General features: G+C 41.9%; 2 protein-coding genes and 1 long non-coding RNA gene across 5 annotated transcripts in view; 1 reads left to right on the top strand and 2 right to left on the bottom strand.

The window, feature by feature from the left end:
- Positions 1-3,569: 3,569 nt before the first annotated feature.
- On the bottom strand, positions 3,570-6,899 carry tsr2 (TSR2 ribosome maturation factor). Of its 3 annotated transcripts, XM_083555094.1 has the most exons (6): positions 6,590-6,735; positions 6,357-6,508; positions 5,625-5,715; positions 5,451-5,542; positions 5,134-5,298; positions 3,570-4,033 (listed from the first exon to the last, which is right to left on the bottom strand). In XM_083555094.1, the coding sequence occupies exons 2-6, from the start codon at positions 6,357-6,359 to the stop codon at positions 3,908-3,910; spliced, it is 477 nt and encodes a 158-aa protein (XP_083411220.1). In that variant the 5' UTR covers positions 6,360-6,508; positions 6,590-6,735; the 3' UTR covers positions 3,570-3,907. The 3 variants fall into 3 exon arrangements, with proteins under 3 accessions (XP_083411220.1, XP_083411218.1, XP_083411219.1); XM_083555092.1 differs by lacking the exons at positions 6,357-6,508; positions 6,590-6,735 and adding an exon at positions 6,742-6,899; XM_083555093.1 differs by having other exon boundaries at positions 6,357-6,735.
- A 527-nt stretch (positions 6,900-7,426) lies between these two features.
- LOC310733693 lies at positions 7,427-12,825 on the top strand. The gene is made up of 2 exons (XR_014535859.1): positions 7,427-12,316; positions 12,651-12,825. It is a non-coding gene; the product is annotated as an uncharacterized lncRNA (long non-coding RNA).
- Positions 12,826-14,107: 1,282 nt separating this feature from the next.
- The window catches only part of cdk16 (cyclin dependent kinase 16), a 27,839-nt gene continuing 27,371 nt past the window's right edge, over positions 14,108-14,575 (bottom strand). The window contains exon 17 of the mRNA XM_083554978.1: positions 14,108-14,575. This exon is cut by the window's right edge and continues 1,052 nt beyond it. The gene's annotated coding sequence lies outside the window, so the exon portion shown is untranslated.

Below are 14,575 nucleotides of genomic sequence, written 5' to 3'. Positions count from 1 at the left end.
GCACCGGTGTTCCGCCGATCAATAAATCAGAACTCCATGCCGAAGGTAGTCGGAGTCTCGGGCTCGGTTTCTACACGGCGGGAATTCAGCACCGTGTAACTGGATATTCAACATCTGTATCCAGATTCATCAGATTCACTTCTGGACCAGAAGTTGGTTTGGGTACTAAAAAACAAAACATTAGCTGAATGTAAACTCTTACAGTATCTCACAAAAGTAAGTGCACCCCTCACATTTCAGCAACCATTTTAGTTTCTGAAAGGAGAACCCTGGAGAAATAAAACTTACCGTAATTCCCGGACTAATAAACGCACTCAAATAAAAGCCGCACCCACTGAATTTGACAGAGATGTTTATTTTAAACAGAAATAAGCCGCACCTGTCTATAAGCCGCACCTGTCTATAAGCCGCACCTGTCTATAAGCCGCATGTCTACACTGAAACTAATAAACTTTACACAGGCTTTAATGAAAGACAGTGTCTGTTACACGGCTTGTATCTAAACAGTAGCCTACCAAGAAAGTCATCGTTCACTGTCTTCCTCCTTCCTTTCACAACTATTTCTCTCGGGAGTTTATCTTTTAACATCGTTGTGCGTTTAAAAATCACCATCGGTGAAGCTTTTCTCCCGATGCCGTGCAGCTCAGAACACAGGTGAAGTGTGTTTTCATGCCCGGTTGTTTTCAGCGTGACGAATGATTCACATTTCCTGTAGACAGTCCGAGTGAGCGGCAGGTCAAACGTCAGAGGAACATCATCCATATTTATGATGTGGTGCGGCCCGATTCAGTGGGAGCGCATCTGATTTAATATAGAGTTTCATTGGTTTACCTGAACTCGTTCTGCAATTTCATTGGTCTAATGTTTTGGGGTTCAGTTTTTTGGCTTGAAGTTTGTGAAACCGAGAAAACCCCCGAAAAATCCATAAATTAGCCGCTTCGTTGTTCAAAGTGTGGGAAAAAAGTAGCGGCTTATAGTCCGAAAAATACGGTAGATAAAAGGCACCCGAGATATTTTATGATAATCGATCAGTGTGCTGAGATTTACATCAACCGACTAAGTAGATTCTTGTGATAAAAATAGTTATACCCGTAATAAATCAATACTTTGAATCCATAAGCACATTCAAAATTTTTGTACTCAAGTGAAAGTATAGAGACACTTTTACTGAAGTCACATTTTACTGAGTGAATCTCTATTTTTACTCAAATACATGGTTTGTGTACTTCATCCTCCACTGTACTGTAACTCAGTTTCAGGGTGATCCTGATCATCTTACAGCCTCGGCATCTTCGTGGAGAGAAACAATCCTAATTCTCAAATCCTCAGGGACTCTTAACCATGAGGTCCATGTGGAACATCCAGTGTTCAGTGTGAGAGAATTGAACTCAAAGCACCACATTTTAACTGCTCTAATACACGATACACACATTTGTATGGTTCTGTTATCACTGAGGGTGTACTTACTTTTGTTGAGTTGTTTAGACAATAATGGCTGAATGTTGTTATTTTTAGAGGACAGTAAATCTGTACTGCTACACAAACTGCACATCGATACTCTCAAATATATAAATATTTTATTTATAAAAACTAAATGATTTGAGGACAGCACTGGAGCGATGTCTAGATATGAAGTAGATTTGCAGTGCTTTACTGCTGCTATGCAGGAGGTGTTGCTCAGAAGGTTAGAAAGAGAACTCGCTGCAAAAACAAACACGAACATTAAATGCGTTTATTTTTTTATTGAATATTTTCCTTTCATAACTTCAGCACCACCAAAAGACCCACTGGAGCTGAATACAGACGGCCCAAAGCAGAAATAAACAAACGTTAGTTAAAAATGATTTCTTCATGAGTAAAAATTTAACAAGCGTCCGAAAAAAGAATGAAGTAAACGATTAACTCAGGAGAGAAATCTGTTTTTAAAAGTACCCGATCATGCTGCAGGTCCACATCTATTCCACGTTGAACTCGGACACCTCGTTGTTTCTTGAGCTAATCCTATTTAAATGAAATAATCCAGGTCTGGCAGGTTTGATCTTATGGATCTGTTGCTATGACGACAACTCCATCCACCACTGGTCTTTCTATACCCTGAAAGTTTCGCATCTAACAGTTTACCCACACGGAAGAAGACTAAAGCTCAGGTTGATCCTGTGGCATCACTCAGCTTTTATCTCCATTGAAGAGCATTCTTAACAGCTGGGAATGGTTCCACATGAACCACCTAAAGATCCATGAAGTTCCTGAGCAACTCGAGATCTTTGAGGATGGATTTCTGGAATTCATATCAACAGTCCGCTACAATGGTTCAGGACCACAGTTTAAATGGACAGTGCTGTAGATTAGATTAGATACTTTATTCATCCCAATGGGAAATTTACAGCTTCCAGCAAACCACAAACGGGCAATAATGCATGCCATAAATACTACTAAATACTAAAAATATAAAACAAAAACTCTTATCGAGTTCTGTGCGACTCAAAGCGTTTTGAAGAGTTATGTACAAACCCGAGCGTTAATATGTAGTGCAGTTCCGAACAGTGAGGAAAGTCGGCACTGACTCCACCCCCGAGTAGAATTAAAGATCTGCACCACATGGGAAAGGAATGACTTCCTCGGTCCGTCAGTGGAGCAGGGCAGTGACAGCAACCTTTCACTGAAGCTGCTCCTCTCCCTGGAGATGATGCCGTGCAGGGAATGCAGTGGATTGTCCATGATCTGCAGGAGCTTCCTCGGCACCAGTCTCTTGGCCACTGAGGTCATGCTGTCCAGCTCCGAGCCCACAACAGAGCCCCAGCTCACCAGCTTGTCCAGACGAGTGTCGTCCTTCTTCTTGACGCTGCCTCCCAGGCACACCACCGCATAGAAAAGGGCACTCGCCACCACAGTCTAATAGAACATCTGCAGCAGCTTTTTGTACAGCCGGCTCTGTCCTCTCCTGCACAGAGCATCCGTGTTGGCAGTCCAGTGCATTCGATCATCAATGTGAATTTCAGCACCCATCACTGAACAGCACCTCAATACCGATGGAACTGTAATGAACGAGCATTCAGTGTTCGGGACTGGTTCCCTTTTGAGTCTGGTTCCTCTTTGAGTCTGGTTCCTCACCACTGGGTCAATCATTAGGAATAAACTTATAGGCACTAATTCAAATCTTAAAACCTATTTATCTCTAAGAAGCTGCTTTGGGATGCAATGTCCCAAAAAAGTGTTATAGAAATGAAACTGAATTAACTGTACACACTTAAATCTGTAATCCGGTCTCAGCCAGACTCTCGTGATCATCTCAGGGGCACAGGAGTGGCAGGTATGACCTTCAGATCCAAAGTCCAATTCCTTACGCACCAAGCTCCCATATCCCCCAATCAGATCAGTTCTTATATCAGTTTGTCCCTATGGTGTATTCTATGCACATTAACCCTGGCCAAATTAATAATAATAATAATAATGATACTGCATTAGGCAGGAGGACGTATGTTGGAACCGTTCCTCTTCCTCAAATAGATGCAGGTCTCACTGCCGTCACAGACGTCCTAGTTAATAGAAAAATGCAACATCCTGAAAAGTCATAGTTATATTCATTTATAAATCACAATATTTAAAGGCATCTTGAATTCAGTTAACAAACTGTAAACCGTCAGAGGGATGAGATATCGTGGGTCGCTGAAGACTATCTCTTTCTCCCACACATTGAGGACCTGAACTGGCTGCAGGGTGCATGTCTAGGACATGTCCTGCAAAGCCCGGTGTGTCCACAAGAGGGCGTAATGAGCCGTAAAAGCGAAATGATGGCATTTTCAAGAACACCATGAAGCACACAAAGTCATTTAAAACCCATTCTCTCGATCTCCATCGGTCATTCAGACACCATGGAGTTTGTAACTCGTTCGTAGTGGAGCTCCGGTCACTTTTTCCTGCACACCACCGTCCAGCCGTCTTCATCCTTCTCCTCCTCCTGCGTAGGTCCAGAAGACGACGGCTGTTGCGGTTTCACTGCTGCGCTGCTCCCGGATTCGTCACACTCCATAGACTGCACGCACACACAGAGAGAGAGAGAGAGAGAGAGAGAGAGAGAGAGAGAGAGAGAGAGAGAGAGATTCAATTACACACTGTAGGGACAAAAGTATTGGGACACCTCACATCTCCCAGCAATATGTGGTTCCTCCCCAAACTGTTAGCATCAAGATTAAAAAGCATTTATGATAATGAGAGATACTGCAAATGGAGATTCAGCGTTCAGACAGCGAGCACACACACTGAACAACTTTCTACTCGACTTTTCTCGTCCGTCTCCATCTTGTGAGAGTTTAGTTTTGTTCTCCACCCACCTGTCAATCTGTGCTTTAGTTTATATAGGGCTTACCAATACTTTTGCACTGATTTTATAAAAAAAAAAGATTCTCTGAACAGGTTTATTTGACATTCTGGGGTACATTTGTGTAAAAACACAAAACATGCAGCTTATTTTCTTCTCCATGGGATGAACGTTAGAACCTGATTGGCTCTTATATTTTATGATGTAATAAAAAATAAAAGTGTGGGAGGAGTTTGTGTGTTTATATGTCCGAAATCTTTTTTGTTATCCAGGTTACTTTATTCGTTTTTGTCTGTAAAATGTAGTGAACGTGTGGGTGTAAAATGTCAAACAAAAAACCCCACGTTTTCTTCTAGGTACATTAAGCTCCGCCCACAAAACGTACAGTAAATATTTAGCAGATAATCAAGAAAATCATCTCTATAACTATGAACAAATATCTAAAATGGATGATGTTCCCGCCTTTGTATTTTTATTTTATTACTCAGTAATGATATTATTAAAAATATAGTTAAATTCAAACTTAACATAGAAGAACTTCAAACAAAACATAAAAGAAAAATTACAGATAAAAAAAAAAAAAAAAAACTACTTGAAAAAGAAGAAGCACAAAAAAAAAACAACGTTAACTGTCTGAATGAGCAGAACCTCCATAAAGTCTAGTGGAACATCTGATCTCAGAAGAGTGGAGGTTATTATTAGAGAATAGGAAGCTAAAAAAAGAAGCACTTTTATTGGTGATGTGTCCACAAACTTTTGGCTACACAGTGTGTATATATACAGTAAGATCTAGTCAATAAACCTGATGGACACACCTCTTCATCATCATCATCGCTGTTCTCCTCTGTTGGGGGTTTCATGGGCGTGGCCTTCGCTCTCCCGCTGGCCTTTTTCTGTACCAGAGTGCTGATCTGCTGTTTGACCTCCGCCAGGTTCCCCTGCTTACACTGCTGGAACATCTCACACACCTTCTGCGCCACCTGAATTCAAAACACACACACACACACACACACACACACACACACACACACACACACACACACACACACACACACACACACAACCCTCTACTGTTTCTACTCAGACACCAAACGTACACTCTATAGAGAGCAGCATGGGAGAAGGAAGGCACCTGCGGCAGACTCCCGTCGTCCACCACCGTGTCGAACTCGTTATTCATCAGCTCAGACAGGAAGTCCTCCACTTCGTCCTGCTCCAGGTCACCTTCAATTCAAAACACACACACGTTCAGTCCTCGAGTCGCAACAAAGAACAAAAAAAAAGCTCAATTCATCAGAACGCTTACTGTTGTCGTGGAAATACTGCTGAACCGCATCCGCCATCCAGTCTGCCTTCTGCCGGCTGTAAAGTCCACCGAACCCGTTATCAACCGCGATCTGGAGACATGAGAATAAAGCACACGACCAGGACATGTTTACTGATCCCCCTTTCACTCACACAAACTACACAAACTACACAAACTACACTAAACACAAAGTTTTGGGACACCGGATTGTTCAAGTCAAATGTGCTGCTGCTTCTCCAAACTATGACCACATATTTGGACACTTGATTGAATGCACACGCATGAAATTTGCCCTTCACTTAAACCAGAAGATCCAGACCTGTCCACAAACTTCTGGCCATACAGTGTTTCATTAATAAATAAGGATCGATTAGATTAGATTAGACAGACTAGATTGATTCATGTATTAAAGTGCTCAGACTGTAAAACGTATAAAGGCAATTTACATAATAGATGAAAAGATCATCAGAATCAAATCAATTCTAAGAAAAGATCCAGAATAATACAGTTTTGCCGTTCCGAGCCGAAAAAATCCGATCTAACAGTCTGATCTTTCAGCCCGGTACTGATATAGAGAATCGGATCAGACCACATTGTTGTTTTAATGGCAGTTTGCTGTTGATCCTAATTGATCACGTGCTCTAACTGATCACGTGACCCTTAATTGATGAATATAATTGATTGCACTTTGATTTTTACGCTCATTAATCGATCATCAGCATCAGACTGCACCATGAACGCCGCAGGTATGATCGTGTAAGCGGAATGAACCACTTCAGGAGTTCCTGTAGAGGAAAAAAGTGCTTCCGGTTGATCCTAGTAGAGATTCCACTCAATTAATCAGGGAACACCTTCTGACCAATCAGATCGCAGAATCCCGAAGTCTGTAAGAGAAATTCCGCGGTGATGAGAGGCTCAACAGTGTTTATTAATCCCTGAGCTCCAGGATCACTACAGCACTTTACCGCTCCTGGGTGAGGAACATCTCAGCCGTGTGAAGCTCCGGAGCTAGTCGGTTAGCATTCACCTGTGCACGCGCTCACGATAATACTGCACACACCGGGTCACGTTTTTGCTGAGCTGAAGGAATAATTAAGCAATCGGTAATCGACGGTACCTGTAAAACCGGCCAGGTTTCTAAAACTGCTCTCACAGCTTCGGAGAAAACCTCACGTGGAGAGGACACGAGCGCCGCCATTTTGAACAACAAAGCAATCGATCACAGAGTTCCAGTCTGACGTCACTGAGGGCAGAGAGTCGATGCCAGAGATATGTGCAGCAATTAAACTTTTTGATTGTTTTTTTTTGTGATTAATGAAAAAATGACTTTTTATGCTGATGGGAATGAGATGTTCATCAACGCACTTACTTTTGAGAGAGGAACTGAGGAGTTTGAGAAAAGTTCAGGCTTTTGCAAGAAATCTAATGTGCTGTTTTTACAAATAGTTTTAAGAAATGCATCAACTGGTCTGCAAATACTGTATTAAGGATGATTTGAGAAAACGCTCCAAAGTAACTGAGAAAAACTTTAATTCCATCATCATTATTATAAAGCAGGGGTCCGGATCCTTTTCTCGCCCAAGAGCCTTTTTTATTTTTTTGCCAAATGCATTTTTGTTGTTGTTAAATATTACTACTATAAAACCAAAAAATACACGTTTTCAATAACAAAACATTTATTCATGTCGAAACATTAAATGTCGAGCAAATGCATGAATGAAGAACGAAGCACATTAAAAAATTCAGATTAATGCATTATTTTTTTTTTAAACAATTAAAATGTTTTACTATTATAAAAAAAAATAACATTTCAATAATTTTACTTCAAATAACTCAAAATAAAATATGCAGAAACACGTGTTGAGCAAATGCACGAGAGAAGAACGAAGCACTGTTTTAAATTCGGCTGAAACGTTTAAAAGAGCAATTAGGAAAATAGTATTTTACTATTATTAAGAAAATAACATTTTAATAACACTTTTAATTAGACCCCAAAAACAACTGAAAATAAATAAATAACATTTGCAGCACCACAAGTTAATTGCGTTTGAAGATCAAAGAACAAAAAAAAATCCCATTTCTTTTAAACTTCTTACAGACTTTCATCAAACCTTCACAAAACAAAACTCATCCGTCACAGAAGAAGCGAATTTTCCCTCCATTCGGGATTCGCCCCAATTAGCGCGACTTCTTGCTTTGAGTTGTTTTGCTAATAGCTTTGTGGTCCGGGTCACACGTGGTCAGGCGGAATTCCGTGCACGTGTTCAAACTCTCATCTGTTACATTTCAAAATGTCTCTCAACGTTTGATTTTTGAAAAGAGGAAATCTGTTCTGCGCAAAACACACAGAGCACCAGAGCATTCAACAAACGCACGTTTCCCTCCGCTTGTTTCGAATCTTTTGACGTTCCTCTGAATTGTTTCTTCTCGTCATCACCGCTCGGGTGTTGTTGCTTGAATCAGCTGCACACACGCATTGGTCAGAAACGTCATTTGATTGTAAACTGACTTTTCATTCACTTTGATTGGCTGTAAAATGAAGAAATTACGTATATAACGTTAGCGAAGGTAAACAGCTGGAGATCCACGTCACTTTTGTCAAAGAGAAACGTGTGGCTTCACGAGCTACAGGCTCTGGAGGATCCTTGTTCCATTTCACTGTGTACTGCATCAGCTATATATGGTTGAAATGACAATAAAAGCTTCTTGACTTGAGGTTTTTGACCACTGTTCTAGAGAAACGCAGTAGAACAGAGCGCTGCATCACACAGGAACCTCATACAGTGACAATGAATGTCGTCACTAAAGCAAGAAACCCAATAAACATGATTCAACACGTCTCCTTTCACTGGAGTCACAACTGCACCTCCAGCATACATCACCACATCACCCCCTGCATTCTTTTCCCCGTGCGTTACGGATTTCCTGGGGATTCGAAATGAACGCGAATTGTGCGTTTTTGTGCAGATTCTACAGAATTGAAAACATGAATGGTTTACAACTGTTGACCTTTAACCTCACAATGTCCAGCTTTTCTTTTTTTCCGTCCAGCTTGGATCGATTTATTCTCCTCTGTCAGTCGTTGTGGAATCAAAAAAACAGCTCTCGAATCAACATGAACGTATTTGAGATTTGGCCACAGATGCGGTTTGTGAGCTCTGACTAACGAACGACCATATCCAATCAAAAGATGTGAAAATGCTGACATTATTGGACGCCTGCTGTATGGCCCCGGTGTCAAAATCTGATTGGTTAAAGCAGCCGTCAATCAACATGTGGTTTATTCTTTAAGCACCTGGTGGTCTAGTGGTTAGGATGCGGCGCTCTCACCGCTGCGACCCGGGATCGATCCCCGGTCAGGGAACCAACCCCAGCCACTCTTAGTGCCGGTCCCAAGCCCGGATAAATGGGGAGGGTTGCGTTAGGAAGGGCATCCAGTGTAAAAACATGTGCCAAATCAAACATGCAGATGATCCGCTGTGGCGCCCCCTAATGGGAGAAGGCAAAAGAAAGAAAAAAAACCCCCCTGATGATTCTGAAGGCCTCAAGGCAGATTCTGACCCTCGGCAACACGTGATGTGAATGCTGAAATCTGATTGGGTAGAAACTCTAACAGAAAGTCTTGTCAGAAAGAGAGAATTGAGAGCCTGTTTGCCAAAAGTATGTGGACACCTCACCATCAAGCCCATACCTGATCTTTCCTTAAAACTTTCCCACAAACTTGCCTGTAATGTCTTTGTGCACTCACTGTGGGACCATGTTTTCCCCCCCTCACTGGAACCCAAAAGATCTGAACTCCTCCTCATTCTGCTCACTGGACACACTTTTTAGGATGTACTGGAACACCAGCTGGACCTCCACACGTCTTTACCATAAGTATCTGATCTCACTCATGCTCTATGAACACCTCGAGATCTCGTGGAAAGACTTCGCAGAAGAGTGGAGTGTATCAGCAGAGTAAAGGAGGGAAATGAAAAACACTCTACTCTTCAGAAAAGCAGGTCTTCTTTATTTAACTATAGATTTATAGATATAGAGAGATTTTATTTCGGTAAATAAACATAAATGTAGAACACTGATCAGACAGATGTGTCCACACACACACACACGTGCAGTGTTGGGGGTCGTGGTTTTCATCAGAACAGCACTAAGTTTCTTGTGGTGAAGCAGAAACACACGCACGATCAGCGTTTTGGTTTTCCTCGGAAGAGTTCAAAGCAACCCCATGCAAGGTCTCGCATCACTTTGGTTTTGCCAGAGAGGGAAAGGGAAAGGAGGGAAAAAAAGAAAAGAAAAGGCAGTTTGGACAAACTGAGCAGCTGCACAACACACACACACACACACACACACACACACACACCCCCAAAGATTCATAACTCATCACTTCAGAAATGACTTCTAATCCTGTAGCAATGAACAGAGCAGAGCATTCCACTGATGTGTGTGTGAGAGAGAGAGAGAGAGAGAGAGAGAGAGAGAGAGAGAGAGATGGGGTGAGAGGGGTAATTATTCCTGGATGAGGGATGAGTGGAAATGAGGTGGAACAGAGATTTGTGACCCTGTAATGTGAAACGTGTGATGTGTAATATGTATGTTTTGTATGTAATGTGTGTGTGGTGTGTAATATGTGCGATGTTCAAATACATCGTATGTGTGTGTGTGTATAAAGTGTACGATGTGTGTGATATGTGTAGTGTGTGTGTGTGTGTGTGTGTGTTGTAGCTGAAGAGTATAAATATTAGAAAAATCCTCGAAAAGTGAAAAAAGTGGAAGAAGTTCGTTTAAAAATCAATAGGAATAAATGTGTTGTTTGTCGTTGCCCCGAGCGACGCCACGGCCCGTTATATCCGTCTACAAAACGCTTTCACACTCACTTCACCCGAGTGCAAAAGTTTGTACCCCCTGAACAGAGCTGAGACGAGTGCATCTATAGCAAAGTTTTCAAGACTGTTGATAAAAATAATAAAAATCTAAACGTGAGTGAATTGGTGCATTTTTATTACTTTATCGTTTCCGGATTCTTTTTGATCCTCAGTTCGGGAAAAAAAATGACCATTTAACGTTTATTCTAAAATAGAATAATCTAAATGCACTAAAATCCACTCGATTCCTAAAAGGTATTACAATTAAAAAATATATATATTAACATTATGTGACTCGAGTTCTGAGATTATAGAAGGTGAAATCCGGTCATTAGAGCTGAAGAAAGAAGCGACGTGGGTTAAACATCGCCGATGTGAAGCGAATTGTTGCTGTCTGGGAGCTCGAGTATGTGGAAGAGGGCAGAAAGCTCTTCCAGAATATTCAGAGTTCGATGAGACTTCACGTGTCTCAGAGGAAGCAGATGTTCACCATCCAGCTGTGTTATGATTGGAATCGAGACAAGACTATAGACCAAAAGTATGTGGACACACAAGTACCCATGTGTGGGTCTTTCCCATAGAGCTGGAGGAACGGCCTGTGATGTTTTGTTTAATGTAGGATTATAATGATGACAAATTGGGGTGAAGATTATGAATATTTTTAGTTCCCGGGCAGTGATTCTGAGATTAGAAAAGAAAATCTGACCCTTGTGACCCGAGGGGAAGTATTAGGCCACGTGTGAAACGTGACAAATGACGGATTTTTTTTTTCCAAAAACAGGCCCTTGATGTGATAAAAACTGAAAGGGAATGAATTCTGAGAATGAAAATGGTTATGACAGGTGATGAGGTGAACATCTCCCAGCTTTCTGAACAAATCAAACTATGTAGAATCGATCATATAGGAATTTTTACATTCATCATCCCCAGATCCCCTAAACCTACAGAGAGAAATTCATACAGAAGGGAATTAATAAATAAATGTATAAAAAAAAAAACTGAACATACATCAAGTTTGGGCCAATATTTGTATTGCCTGGAAAAAAAAACCAAAATTCACATTATTTCTGTCCTGCAACAGAAAAACACGCTTCAGTCCGAGTCGACTTCCTGCTTCGATGTCAGGAGCGGGAGCAGGAACAGGCCCAGGCCCGGAGGGAGAAAAGTCCCGGAAGTGTCTGGACGTAACAGTCCGATCCGCCGCGTTTCCAAATGGTTCAGTTCTCGGAGAGGGAATGGCGAGTGCAGAGACGATTGTCTCCAGATCACACACACTTCCCAGACTTTGGTGAAAACATGCAGACTATTGCAAAGAGCGAAAAGGTCCGTGTGGTTCCAACAGCTTCACTCTTTTCTTTTTTGAGGGACAGAGTGTGTGTGTGTGTGTGTGTGTGTGTGTGTGTGTGTGTGTGTGTGTGTGTGCGCACGCGCATCCATGGCATGGCATCCGATTTGTCTGAAAAGAGGGAGTGCATAAATAATCCATGCAGCGCGGAGGAGAAATCACGAAGCAGCTTCGGGCTCATGGAGCTAAATAAAAGATTTACAGTGGGGTATTGCTTTTTTTCATCAGTGGCTGTGGAACTCAAGCGTAAACACACACACACACACACACACACACACACACACACACACACACACACACACACACACACAGCTCTGATGTAAACAACATCCGTTACAATTGGTGTGGGGCAAAGAAACAAGACCAGCACTTCACACAGGGGAGGAGACTCTGATCATAACTGTGTACATGGGCAAGAGGAAAAGAGGGAGGTATAGAGAGAGAGAGAGAGAGGGGGGGGGGGGTTAAAGGTAAAAAAGAGGGAGGTGGATAGAGAGGGGGCGGTGGAGAGAGAGAGAGGTAGAGGGGGAGAGAGAGATGGGGGGGGGTAAAGGTAAAAAGAGGAAGGTAGTGGGGGAGAGAGAGAGGTAAAGGTAAAAAGAGAGAGGTAGAGGGGGAGAGAGAGAGAGGGGGGGTAAAGGTAAAAAGAGGGAGGTAGAGAGAGAGAAAGAGAGAGAGAGAGAGAGAGAGAGAGAGAGGGGGATAAAGGTAAAAAGAGGGAGGTAGTGGGGGAGAGAGAAAGAGGGGGGGCAAGGGTAAAAAGAGGGAGGTAGTGGGGGGTAAGGAGAGAGGGGGGGGCAGAAAGAGGGGTAGAGTGAGGAAGGTAGAATGAGGAAAAAAGTGTTGAAAAAGAGATAAAAGCAGAGAGAGGAAGGTAAAGAGAGGTAAAAAAAAAAAAAAAAAAAAAAAAAAAAAAAAAAAAAAGGGAGGTAAAGGTAGAAAGAGAGTTGAGAAAGGGAGGAAGAAGCGGAAAAACGTCAAAAATATGCAAATAGACGTGGTTTTCACGAGGAAAGAAAAATACACATAAAAGTGCAGAAACTCTTGTCAATACAGCCTATTTTATAGTCCCTACAATCTTCAGTGCAGTACAGGTTCAACCTCAAAATACCACTCATATAGCACACGGCATGACCAAAAGTATTGGGACACATGAGGGTTGGAAATGAGACGTCTTTGGATGCTGCCTGAAATGTTCCCTTCACTTGTATCAGGGGACTCGAACCTGTTCCAGCATGGCCATGCCTCCTGCTGTTTGGAGCTTTCCAACACCTCTGGGATGATTTTTTTCACATTAACTACACCTCAGGCCTCCTGACCACACCCTACATCAGTACCTCACTTTACTACCACACGTCCTTGTTGCTGAATGAGTGCAACTCTCCATAAAATCTGCAGAAGAGTGTGGATTCTTAGAACAGCAAATGGAGACAAAATCTGGAACAGGAGGATGAATAAGAAGCACACAGCCATATTATGGTCAGGCGTCCACAAACTTTTGCCCATTTTGGACGCTTGGAACACATTGTGGATTGAACTGAGACTTAAAGGAGGATAAATCTTTTTATATACAGCTTCATACAATATGGGAAACACACACACACACACACACACACACACACACCCTACCTGAAGACCAACCTCTTCCTGAACCACTAAAACGTTTCCTGATTTGCTTCGTCTTCAAAAAAAATAAATAAATAAATAAAATTCTAAATTGTAGGCTGATCTAAAGTTTGTATAAATATATTGATTGAGACTCGAAGCTCTGAGAGAAGAGCATCTGCTCAATGCCGTGAACATGATGTAAAATGTAGATGATGTATTTGGTGTCATATATATGGAATATATGGGGCTGGTGGGAAACAGGGACGAAAGGGGGCATGATGAATGTCTGTTTTTGATTTATTTGACATGGAGATAAAGTGTGTGTTATTGCGCTCTTATTGCAGTGTGTGAGGAGGTTGAACCCACTCTAGCTGTTCCATGTCACCATGTGGAGACACCAGCTAGGACTATAGACCAAATGTAGACCAAAATATATATAAAAAAAAAGGACATCATCGTGTAAAAAATCCACTTCCTGTCATTGCACTTCCTGCTGCTCCTATTGGCTATTTACACTGTACCACAGACTTACTTACACACACACACACACACACACACACACACACACACACACACACACACACACACACACACACACACACACACACACACACACACACACACACACACACACACACACACTTTCAGTAGAGAAGCTCTGAGATTTGAAGAATTCTCACTTGTGATCCTGATGTCTAATTTCTTGGTGTGAACGAGTTGAATCTGGATTTATTTCTTGATCTTTATCATTGTCTGAAAGCCAATCCAGATGTTTTGTGAGATTAAAGCTTTTCATATTTAAAGCTTCTTTACTGTACATATGTCCTTTTACAACTGAAGTTTCTCTTACAGTTCTATATGAACAAAAGTATTGGGACACCTGACTTTTTTTTTACTTATGTGGTTCCTTCCTAAAGTCTTCTAACAAAGTTGTACAGGACGTTTTTTTGGATGTGGTAGAATGAAATGTTCCCTTTGAACAAAAAGACCTGAACCTGTTCCACCATGACGGCCCTCCTGTGCACAACTCCAGCTCCGTGAAGATCTGCGTCATATGGGATGGAGTGGAAGATCTCCTGCTATAGAGCCTATTGAACAGCTCTGGGATGAATTTTTCACGCTGACTGCACCCCAAG

Source organism: Silurus aristotelis (assembly GCF_946808225.1).
Source record: "Silurus aristotelis genome assembly, chromosome: 11".
Lineage (NCBI taxonomy): Eukaryota > Metazoa > Chordata > Actinopteri > Siluriformes > Siluridae > Silurus > Silurus aristotelis.
This window is presented reverse-complemented; position numbering and strand designations above follow the sequence as displayed.